The sequence below is a fragment of the Myotis daubentonii genome, chromosome 18 (assembly GCF_963259705.1).
Source record: "Myotis daubentonii chromosome 18, mMyoDau2.1, whole genome shotgun sequence".
NCBI lineage: Eukaryota > Metazoa > Chordata > Mammalia > Chiroptera > Vespertilionidae > Myotis > Myotis daubentonii.
The window spans coordinates 21298183-21311174 of record NC_081857.1 but is presented as its reverse complement, the minus strand read 5'-3'; the positions used below and the strand labels follow the sequence as shown (position 1 = coordinate 21311174).

At 35.6% G+C, this 12992-nt stretch overlaps 1 protein-coding gene across 2 annotated transcripts in view; it reads right to left on the bottom strand.

Annotated features, from left to right (window-relative positions):
• ACBD6 (acyl-CoA binding domain containing 6) overlaps positions 1-12992 on the bottom strand; it is a 137137-nt gene that overhangs the window by 58773 nt on the left and 65372 nt on the right. For both annotated transcript variants that reach the window (XM_059675459.1, XM_059675458.1), the window contains one exon: positions 6361-6450. In XM_059675459.1, coding sequence (XP_059531442.1) covers positions 6361-6450 — 90 coding nt within the window. The remainder of the gene's footprint in view (positions 1-6360; positions 6451-12992) is intronic.

Below are 12992 nucleotides of genomic sequence, written 5' to 3'. Positions count from 1 at the left end.
AAATCATAAGAGATTTTAACACAATTCTCTAAGTAATTGATAAACAAATAGACAAATCAATATATATAGAACACCTGACTAATAGTATTAACTAACTTCACCTAAATGATATTTGTGGAAGACTACACCAAACAATAACAAAATATAGTCTTTTCAAGAGAATATGCAACATTCCTTAAAATACATCATATAATGGGCCAAAAAGCAAGTGTTAATTTAAAAAATATTGAAACTCTCCAGAGTAGGTTTTCTCATCATAATAGAATCAAACTAAAAATGAATATAGAAAAGAGAACTGTAAAATCTCCAAATGTCGGCAATTAAATAACATACATCTGGATAACCCATGATTCAAAGAAAGAAATCACAGTAAAAATTTAAAAATATTTTGACTAGAGGATAATAAAAATACATCAAAATCTGCTAAATGCATTTAAAGTAGTGCATAAAAAGAAATTTATACCTCTGAGTACACCTATTAAAAAAGAATAGTTGAAAATCAATGATCTAAGCTTCCATCTCAAGAAGTCAGAAAAAGAACAGCAAATTACATCCAAAGAAAGTAGAGGGAAATAATAAAGAGCAGAAATCAACAACGTACACCAAATGTACAATGTTCTTTGTCCCCTTACCCCCAATTAAAAATAAAAGGGCTCAGGATCTGAATAGACACTTCCCCAAAGAACATGTAAAAATGGCCAATAAGCACATAAAAGACGTTCAACGTCATCAACCATCAGGGAAATGAAAATCAAAACACAATGAGATACCATGTGATACACTGGCATGGCTATAATCAAAAGACAAATAATAGTGTTGATAAGGATGTGGAGAAACGGGAACTCTCATACATTGCCGGTGAGATGTAAAATTGAGCTCTCTCTGAAAAACCATGAGCAGGTTCTCAAAAGGTTAAACACATAGTTACCATATGACTCAGCAATTCTACTCCTGAGCAAGACGCAAGAGAAATGAAATATATGTGTATATGTCCATCCTGAAGAATGTTCACAGGTACTTTATTCATTATAGCCAAAGGGAAAAAACCTTAAAAACTAAATGTCTATCAACAGGAGAATGGATAAATTGTGGTATATGCTTGCAATGAAATGTTACATAGCAGTAAAAAATAAAGGAACAAATAATATATGTAACAACATGGATGACTGTCACAAATGTTATATTGAGCATAATAAGCCTGATCCAAAAGAATATACATTATATGATTTCAAATATTTGAATTTTAAGAGGAGGCAGAACTAACTAATAAATTGGTGGTGAGAGAAATCAGAATAATAGTCATCTCAGAGTGGGTGGTGGAAGGATTGATGTTGATAGGAAGAAGATTAAGAAGACAAACAATGTCAGTGTTCTGGAAATATTCTAATTTGGTATGTGTGGTAGTTGCATATACAAATACATACATAAAATGATCCCATGTATATATTACTTTGCATTAAAACTGTGGCAAATAAAATTATATATAAATACATTGTTATATCCTTAAGATTTTTGTACTGCATGTACCTCAATGAATGTGTTTTATATCTCCATTATCTATATACTAGAGCCACGGTGCATGACATTCGTGCACTGGGGGGGGGGGGGCACGGCTATAGGGGAGGGAATCCCTCAGCCCGGCCTGCATCCTCTCGCAGTCCAGGACCCCTTGGGAGATGCCCAACAGCCACCTTCGGCCCACTCCCCACTGGCAATTGGACACCCCTGAGGGGTCCTTAGCGCTGCTGTGGAGGCAGGAGAGGTTCCTGCCACAGCAGCTGTGCTGGCCAGCTGTGAACCCAGCTTCTGGCTGAGCGGCACTCCCCCTGTGGGAGTGCACTGACCACCAGGGGGCAGCTCCTGCATTGAATGTCTGCCTACTGGTGGTCAGTGCACGTCACGGTGACCGGTTGTTCCGCTGTTTGATTTGCATATTACCCTTTTATTATATAGGATATAAAAGCCTAAGCGACCATTACGACCAGTTGCTATGATGCCCACTGATCACCACAGGGCAGACACTCAACACAGGAGCTGCCCCCTGGTAGTCAGTGCGCTACCACAGCCAACCTCCCATGGTCCCTCCCCCTGGCCAGCTGGGCCCGATCAAGACTGGGTGAGATGGCCCCAATGACCCTGATTGCTGGCCAGGCCAAGGGGCCCCACCCATGCATGAATTAGTGCACCGGGCCTCTAGTTTTAAGTAGTGAAGGAAAACTACTCTATATACAATATTGTACCAAATATCTTTAAAATGTTATGTATGTGTTAGAAAAGATAAAAAACTGACAAAATGTACTAAAATTTCACAGAGGAGAGGTTAACAGCTTGGGCTTTGGAATCAGAATGGCATGTTCAAATTTAGATTTTTGTCACTTAACACATTTCGTACCGCTCAGGGGTTTTCTCGTGTTTTGTGCGCCATCTATTAAGGACAGCTCACGAGTGTTCTCGTTTTTCACGCCCATGGAAAAAGGAGCGAATCTAGATACTTATGTAAATTTTGTTTGGTCCCTCTCCATAGAGGAAAATGTTTTACGCAGTACCATACGTTAAAAAAGTACTAGGAACTTTAATTGTTTTTGTAAATAAAAATGTTATAATTATTGAAAAACAACACCTAAAGTGCATTATGATGAATTAAATAACATGCAGTTTGCCCAAAAACGTGCAGTCCCTGGCGTATGTCTTAGAGATTTCTATGCGGTACACAATGTGTTAATAGCTCCATGACTTCTCAAAGCTCCTGTTTCGTCATCAGTAAAACAAAGAAAATAATATACCTAAGTTGGATGGATGTGATGGCTAAAAGAGATAACACTAGTACACATAAAATACTTGATACCTAATAAATATTAAAGAACTGTTTTATGTCAACAACCTCCTCACGTAATGGGTTACAGATGGTTTTGTTTACTACTTTATACCATTCTTGTGATTTGAATCTAAATCCATAGAACTTGCAAGTTATCCTATAGGCTGTGCAGTCATTAGAGAGTTTTGACAAGGTCAGTGACACAGTAGCAGCAGTCTTGGGAAGGCTGTTGGCAGCAACATGCTTGGTGGACTTGGGGAGGAGTAGATTTAGCAGGAACAGCAGGACAGCCTTAAAGTGAGGATCTAATGTCATCATTTTAAGCCCCCCAATAGCTAGGTAAAATCTAGAATTGTCATTATCCCATTTTTTAATTTTTAAAATATTTTCTATTCATTTCATGAAACTATATGGAATTTATGTTTTATCAGATTCATTCATTTATTCTTTCATTCCACAAGTATTCTTTTTTATAGAGGTACTAGAGGCCCAGTGCACAAAATTCATGCAGGGGGTGGGGGTGGGGGGTGTCCCTCAGCCCGGCAGCCCTCGGGGGATGTCTGACTGACGGCTTAAGCTGTCATCTCCAGCTGTGAGCCCGGCTTCTGGCTGAGCGGTGCTCCCCCTGTGGGAGTGCACTGACCACCAGGGGGCAGCTCCTGCATTAAGCATCTGCCCCCTGGTGGTCAGTGGGTGTCATAGCAACTGGTCATTCTGCTGTTTGGTTGATTTGCATATTAGCCTTTTATTATATAGGACTAGAGGCCCAGTGCACAAAAATTTGTGCAGTCAGGGGGGTCCCTCAGCCTGGCCTGTGCCCTCTCTCAGCCTGGGACCCCTTAAGGGATGACCACCTGCTGTTTTAGGCTCGCTCCCTGGGGAATTGGGCCTAAGCTGGCAGTCAGACATCACTCTGGCAGCCCAGGAGCCCTCGGGGGATGTCCACTTGCCAGCAGGGAGCAGGCCTAAACTGCAGTCGGACATCCTTAGTGCTGCTGAGGAGGCAGGAGAGGCTCCTACCACCACCGCTGTACTGGCAGTCGTCAGCCTGGCTTGTGGCTGAGCAGAGCTCCTCCCATGTGAGAGCGCCCTGACCAATAAATCTAGTTAACATCTCATGTTTTTGAAATCTTTTACAACACACAGATGGTCACCAAGGTATTCACAGAGAGGCTGTGTTGCTCTATGCCATTACACTAACCATAAGTTTATGTAATTTATAAATCACGGAGTCCTTAAATGTTTCAGTACCACTCAAACAAAATAACTTCCTTTTGAATTTCCTAACACCCAGTGCATAGTGTAGACACCTCATGACCAATGCTCCTACTCCTCCTTCTATCCTGCTTATTTCCTTAATGTTACTTCACAGTAAATCTGAGAAAACATAGCAGTAAGTCTTCAACATTCAAATACTTTTTAATGTGCTTTGGGAGTAGCTTCAGTCTTTCTCCAAGGCTTGAAAGATCAAAGTTACTCAAGAGGTCTGCGGGGTATATGTGTGTGTATTTAACTTCTGTCTTAATCTCAAATGTGGTTAAGAACTTAGCTTCCAGAGTTGAACTAAAAGTCAGTACGAAGCATTGGAAAAGACAATGTTCACAATATTGCTAGATAAAAATTGAAATCTATAAAGGATCTTTCTTAAATAAAATTAAAAGTTCCAATTTCATCAGAATATAGAAACTGCAGGGCAATAAAGTATATGAAGGGTAAAACTGACAGGAAAACACAGAGAAGACTGTGACATATCTCTAATTACTACTCGGTTTCAGGCAAATAGTTCAAATTAGTCTTCAGATAGTTGATAACATCAGCCTGTCTCAGGTGGTTAGTAACCAAGATCTGTGGTCAAGCAAGTATTTCTAATAAAATTGATTTTCTTTTTTGGCAGCCAGTAGGCCAGTCAATAATAATGTTGTTTAAGAAAGACTGAGTCATGAGAGAGATGAACCTTTACTTCCATTTATTATGTTTGTATTATCTATATTTTCAAAATTGAAACCAAAGAAGAAATTACAAGGGAAAAAGCTATTCTGAGAGCTAATTTCCAAAAGTCCCCCATGACTTGGAAGCATGCTAGCAACCCAAAATGACAAAAGCAGAGCATTCCCTAACTGAAACTAGATCACATGACTTAGGATTGTCAATAACAAAGGGAAATCAAAATTAGGATCAATATAAAGTGGTCATGTGAATACAAAGAGAAAAAAGAAAACATTGGCCAGGTACATAGTCCTAACTGATCCATTCTAAAAACCTACATGAAACTTTTACTTTACATTAAAATTGATATTCAGTAAAGTGTGTTCTATAAAGCTACATAAGGTAGTTTTTGGCTTGTCTGCCTTATATTACCCAAACAAATAGAATACAGGAAACCCACAAGCAAAAACCTCAGGCTCTGCCTAACTTGGGGACATTTCCCTCCAAATACTCTGAAGAAATTAAAAATACTAAGTCAAAAGATAAATGCACCACTATCCTCATTTTGTAGCGTTATTTACAATAGCTAAGACACAGAAGCAACCCAAGTGTCTATCAACACATGATTGGATAAAGAAAATGTGGTACATATATACAATGGAATATTACTCAGCCATAAAAAAGAATGAAATCTTGCCATTTGCAACAATATGGATGGACCTTACAGGGTATTGTGCTAAGTGAAATAAGTCAGACAGAGGAAGACAAAATACCATATAATTTCATTTATAAGTGGAATCTAAAGAATAAAATAAATGAACAAACAAAACAGAACAAACTGAAGGTTGCCAGATGGGAGGGAGGTGTGGGGATGGGTGAAAAAGGTAAAGGGAGTAAGAAGTTACAAAATAGTCACAGGATGCAAAGTATAGCATAGGGAAAATAGTCAATAAGATTGTAATTACCACCTATGGTGCCAGGTGGGAAGTAGAGTTATCAGGAAGATCACTTTATAAGTTATATAATTGTTTTAACCACTATGCTGTACATCTGAAACAAATATAAAATATTGAATGTCAACTGTAATTGAAAAACGAAAATAATTTTAAAAATATACCCTAACAATCCAAACCAAATAAAAGACACGAGTGCACCAATTATTTATTTCTCATGTTTTTTAAAATTTAGTGATAGTGGTGTTGCTTGGGGGAAGAAGCAAGGGTTTGAAAGATGATTTCACAGTTCACAGGAAAATAAAGCAAACATACCAGGAAAAATTCTGAACAAGTAGGGAAGGAATTTATCCTAAAAGATATGAAAACATATTTCGAAGCTATAATACTTTAAAAAGCACAGCACAAGTACATGAACAGAAAAACAGAGCAATGGTACTGAACAGCCCAGAAATACACTGATGGGATGTAGGTAGTGACTGTTTAATGGGCACAAGGTTTCCTTTTGGGTGATGAAAATATGGAATAAGAGAGTAGTGATGGTTTTATAACACTGTTAAATTAACTAATGCCACTGAATTATACAAGAGTTAATCATAAATTTTATGTTAAGTGGATTTGACCTCAATTTTTTAAACAAGCTCCCCCTTCATCAATCACTCTTACCTGAGAGTTAATATCAGCTCTGTATTGTAGCAAGACTATGACTAGTTCCTTATGTCCTCGATCACATGCCCAATGGAGTAGAGCTCTGCCCTAAAACATAGAAAAAGAGAAATAAATTTGTTAATATAGCTGTGAGGCCATATGAAAGATATAATGTTTTAAGAAAGACAAAGTAATAAGTAAAACTGGGTTAATTATTCTAAGAATGATGATATAAAATACTCTATGGGAAAGGCAGTAATCTTTTCGGAATCAACGGGCAATCCTGAGTTCTACTTCTAGCCCAATGACTTATGTCAGCCTGATCAATTTCCCCCCTATAGAATGAAAATAAGGGTAATATTTGTTGAATGAGTGAGCTGCAAGATAATTCTTTGAAAATTTTAAAGTACTACTTTAATTATCACATTCACCACTTCTGGTGAAAGAAGTCTACTGGATAAAAAAATGAGTACTAAAATGTAGGCAGAAAACATAATCTAAGTGTAGTATATCTAAATATGCTAGTTTATTCCTTAAAATGTAAGAAAATTTAATCAGTTTGAAAGTAAGCATTTCCTCTTAATAGTCCAAATTTACACTCTTAAATATCTCAAAAATACTAGTATTGTTTACTTGGTTCTCTAGTTTCAAACGTTGACTGTGAAACTCACTTGTAAAAGAGAACAGATGATTAACTGTTAGGAGAGAAAGTATAAAACACTACTTTAACTGTCGTCTACCAAAGACTCAGGGTTACTACCAATGTGTTAATTCTATTCTGCACCATCAGAAAATCTTGGTTTAGTTAATGAAAGAAGCTACTTGATCCAATGAATAAACAAAACCCCAACAATTAAGGGCTTCTTGGAAGTAGTGAGTGATGTATGGCTTAACACTACCTTCTGAGGGTGGTAGTGATGTTGTCATTTTTAAGAACTGGAATGTGTTTCCACATTAAGTTGAAATCCCTGCTTTATGTCATTTTAGAAAAGATTTAAGTAGGACAAAGTGGGATAAAGATGGCTTTAAAGGAAAAAGCACCTTTCAAGAAAGCTTTTCTAAACCCACTTACTCTCTTTATCTTCCAGCACCTATTCAAGCACCTATTAGTTCAACTAATTAAACTTGGATCCATTCTTGAAAAAACAACAAAAAATAAAGACAACTTCTTCCCTACAAATTGTTCTTTGCCTTTTCTTTCTTTTGCTCAACTTATTTTTATTTACTTGTCAATATGTTTTCCAATAGGCTTACTCAAAATCCAAACAGGAAGGGAAGCAGAATATTAAAACATATGGGCAAATCACTCAAAATTTATTGTAGCAGCAAAACTATTTTGTGCAGAGCCCACTGAGAATATTTTTTAAATGGAGACAATTCTGCAAGCCAAGTAAAAAAATGTTCTGTTGAGTAGAGAACAGAGTTTCCTATGTTAAAATTTCTGTAACTCTAATGACCTGCTGTTAACAAGGCACTAATTTCAAAACTCTCTGTATGAATAATTAGATATCCTAATAAGACTCTCAGAACAAATACCAATATAGAAAATACCCTTTAGTTCAATGTAATTGTTTTACAGCTTTTACGTTAAAAGAATCATATAAAATTTCAAAGTCTCTATCATATTTAGTTCTAACTTTAAGTGTACATTTTATGGCTATTAAGTTAAACTATTAACAAGAATTACTACATAGTTCAAATGATGTGTGATACACTTTCACAGGGCACCTACCACAACTACCAACCAGTTAAGTAAGAAAACATAATATTAATATATCTAGTACTTTTACCACAAGTTAATTTCTATTCTCCACTACGTTCCTAATTTCTCCTTAGAATTAACCCAGTAGGGTTACATCGATTAATAATAAAATACAAGTCCTTAGCTGTTCCAATGGGAAAGCAGACAAGCAACACATTTTACTGTTAATGGGAGTTATATTTTAAATTTCCCATATGTGGTGCCAAAAATTTACTTTAGGGGGAACACCTATGACTGGACCTCAGTAGTGATATCCACTTTGGATATATTTTCCAGCAGGGCGGCACTGTACAGCAATGTTTTAAGGAGGATGATGTGCTCTCAGACACTTACACTATGCTTTTTAACACATTGCTTGACCTGCAATGTAATTAATTTTGGTAACACATTATTTTAATGGTACACTAATTAACCTTGAATTGGAATGAATTCTGACAATGACTTTCTGTAGAAGTGCTGAAGATATCTACATTAAGACTATTAATGATTAATATTTTTATGCAGTATTAAGAAGCTCAAAAACAAGAACCAGATCAAATATACTTGTAAATAAGCATAGATAAAATAACCAGGCTTTGGAATTTTTGCTTTAAATATGTTTTGTATTTAAATGAACAAAGACTAGCACAGCCAGGTGTCTGAATGGGATGACACTTTACTTATTCAAATAATAAAGTTCCCATAAACATGCTCTAATTTAAGCTATCAGTTCAAATAATAAGATAAGCAATAATCTGCAGAGATACCATCCTCATAGCCATTTATGACAAAATCAGAAACTCAACACCCATGGTTTCTTCCCCTTTTCTCAAGAAAAACATGAATTAGGTGCACATTAAAGTTCTGTTTAAAGACTTTATCCACATTTATGAAGCATTTCACCTATTTTTATATATAACTTTTATTCAAATCTTCTATGAATGATATAATCTCTTACAAATTTTCAAGTTAAATTTATTTTTACTGCTACCACAAAAATGAACAATTCTTTGTATCTAGTTTTAACAACTCTTCTGCAAAAAAAAAAAAAAAAAAAAAAAAAAAAAAAAATCCCAGAAGTATTCAGGAGAGAAGGGAGGAAGGCCATTTTTAAAAGGAACCTTTGTTAGGACGCCAGAAGACCACACAAGCACTGTTTGGAGTGCTCTGGATAAATTCTGGAATTCAAATATAGTAAAACCCGGGGAGGGTGGTGGCAGGGAGTTCTCATTTATTAACCAAGCAAAGGTACTAATACTGTCCTACCTCAGACAGATGAATGACTCTAAAGTGCTTCAAAAGTGCAGGGTGGCAGCTAACCTATTAAGTGGTATTACTTTCACATCTTCTGGAAAATACTGAGTGGGTTTGAATATTTTAAATGCTTCTTTGATATCCTTAGTTACTTGTCCTCAAACCACGTAATTTTTAAAAAAATTGTATTTTCTTTGGGATATCACAAATTAAATGAAGAGACTGTATTATAAAACAAGTCTTGATGCTTTTATGGTATTTGGAGACTAGATACAAAGCATGTACACCATACATACAGTAGACAAAAACATGTTTAAATTTATAAGACGTGTCACCTTGCCATTGTATCAAAGATGGTATAATAGAGTACTGTCTAATTAGCAAATGAAATACTGCAAACAGATCAACTTGAAAAACTGAATTTCAATGTACAATTGTAGTAGAGATTGACTTTAGTACCAATAACATGTAATGACTGTGTCCTCTACTCCATCCCTAACTTCTCCCCTTTTCTGCTGCTACTGTATATAAGTTGCTACAGTGAGAACTCCAACCTAAACCACCATAATGTTAGTGATGTAAGAGTGAAGGAATAAGCAAGGGAGATATGACTTCATCCTGTGTAAAATTAGTAATAACAGCAAAAATAAGTTGCCATGAAAACAGCTCAGATGTCCATTATAAAACAACAGATAAATTATAATATATTCATATGATGGAATATTGCTCAGCAATATAAAGGAAGTACTGAACTATACAACAATATGGATGAATCCCAAAAATATTATGATAAATAAAAGTAGACTCATACAAAAAAAAAAGTACATTAGAATTCCATTTGTATGAAGTTTGAGAAGAGCAGAACCAATCTATAGTAGAACAATTATCAGAACAGCTGTTACCTTTGAGGAATAAGGAGATAGAACCACCTGGGAAAGAGCATGAGGGAATTTTCTGGGGTGACACTAAAGGTCTCATCTTGATGAGAGTTTCAGTTATACAGGTACATGCATTTGTCAAAAATAATGGAATGTACACTTAAGAATTGTGCATTTCATCGTATATAAATGTTATCTTTAAAGAAAAACTAAATACTGAACTCTAATTAATGATATGTATGCAGAAGCATTTAGAACAGTGGTTCTCAACCTCCCTAATGCTGCGACCCTTTACTACAGTTCCTCATGTTGTGGTGACCCCCAATTTCATTGTTACAAATTGAACATAATTAAAGCACAGTGATTAATCAAAAAAACAATATATAATTATATATGTGTTTTCCAATGGTCTTAGGCGACCCCTGTAAAAGGGTCGTTCGACCCCCCCAAAGGGGTCGCGACCCACAGATTGAGAACCACTGACTTAGAAGGAAGTATATTGTCTGCAAAATACTCTGATAAAAATGCAGCAAAATATGATTGATGGCTGAATAGCGAGATAGGTAAATATTGATAAAACAAACACATTATTGACAGAATCTAGGTAGTAGGAATATAGACATTCACTGTAAAACTCTTTCAACTTTTCTATATGTTTAGAATGTTTCATAATTAAGTGTTAGATATGTGCCACAGATTTAAAACAAAGCGAGAAAGTAAAGAAATGGAGTCAAGAGAAAGATGATCTCCCTCAAAATATTTGAAAGGATCAATAAACATATATGGAAAATGGTATAACAATTATACCGTCAAAAGGATAGAAAGGAAAGAATTTAACTAAAAAAATAGTTCAATAAAGGGGATATTGGGGGTGCACTAGATAAGAATCTACGGAAAGCCAATTAATTGTATGAATGCTTTTGGGGGAACCAATGGTAGCTAGCATTGGAATACTGTAATCTATTTTGTTCAAGTGTTGGTATATTGCTACATTGATCCTAAAAATTTAAATTAATGTAAAGATTTAAAATATTATTTAAATATCTACACTAATAAAAGAGAAAAATGGTAATTGGCGTACGACGATACCCTTTTCATTGGCTAATCAGGGCTATATGCAAATTAACTGCCAACTATGATTGGCAGTTAGCTGCCAACTAAGATTGGCAGTTAACTGCCAACTATGATTGGCAGTTAATTTGCATATGTAGGCACAATGCAGGGAGGCGAAAGGGAAAGCAGGAAGAAGCCCCCTGCCACTGACAGTGATCGGAAACCCAGGGGGGAGCTAAGAGGCGTCAGGCCTGGGCAAGGGGCCAATCCTGCGATTGGAGGGTGATGGGGTCAACGCCTGAGGGCTCCCAGTATGTGAGAGGGGGCAGGCTGGGCTGAGGGACACTCCCCCCCCACACACACACCCAGTGCACGAATTTCGTGCACCGGGTCCCTAGTAATCAATAAGCATGCATTTAATGTATATTCTGTATGGTACTGATCTGAGAAATAATGTGCGTGACTAGAATTATGCAGATGTAATTTGTATCTGACGACTGATAAAAAATATTCTGCTCACATCACACATACTTTACAAATTATTTAAATAATTTGTTACTCTTAAAAGAAATATATTTTTGAAAAACTGTAAATATTTGGCTCAATGATACAAACTGAATCACCATTAAAAAATTATTAGTCTTTCAGATATACTTTTCTACATTTCTCTTCATATTGCCTACCTCAATTTCCATATATTTCTGCAAATGGTTAAAAAATGTAATAAAAGTTACAATTTAAAAAAGAAATGAGTACACATAGCACCATGATGCTATAAGCTCGGACCTTAAACATTTGATATGAGGATAGCTTCCCGAATAAATATAACTACAAAATTTTTTCCACTATATATCATATAGACAATCTCCTAATTACTGTATCAGTAGGCAACACCATGTAACTTTCTCAAATTAGAAGTATATGCCCTACTTTAGTAGTTATAATTACAACTTGAATAAATAAACGATATATATCAGGAACTATACTTATACATAATAAAATAACTTAATTATGAAATATTAATATTTTATTTAAAAGGCAACTTACATATGTTCATGTGCTATAATAGTTACAGATCCAAATATGCATTTCAGGCAATATACTAATTGTGCTTATTTCAAATATGTGGGAATGCAAATGTAGCATATTTCATGACTATAATTAAATTTATTTATGTGCTCATAGCAAATTTTAAGTGTAATAATTTTTAGTCATCTAAGGGCAAGACTAAAATTGAGTTGAATCTGCTGGATAAACACTTTAAATACAGTCCTACACCATCCCAAAAAATCTTAGGCAATCAGTAGTGAAATATCTCAAGTTCATATATCACATAAACACAAAGAATGGGATGTCCTCTCAAAACTGTAATTGTTCCCCAACCTATTATAGAGAAATGCCATTTTTCTGATAAAGGGGTTAAAAATATTTAGTTAGCAACTTAACTTTGAAGTTACATACTTTTAGTCCACCACCAAGGCTTACTAAGTTGCTGTTTTATTTGCTAGAGCTTTAAATATCATTAAGCAGTATCATTTATCTTATTTAGGACGTTAAGTTTAATTCTCATTTTAAGCTCTCATCTCCCTCATGTTCTTAAATTAATTCATACAAATCCCTGATTAATAATAGAAGGGCTTGCCATCAGTATTCAAAGCCCAGCCTGAGCTGTCATGGCTGAGAGGGCAGAAATCTGCTTGGAGCAATGAGAGAACCCAACTGAA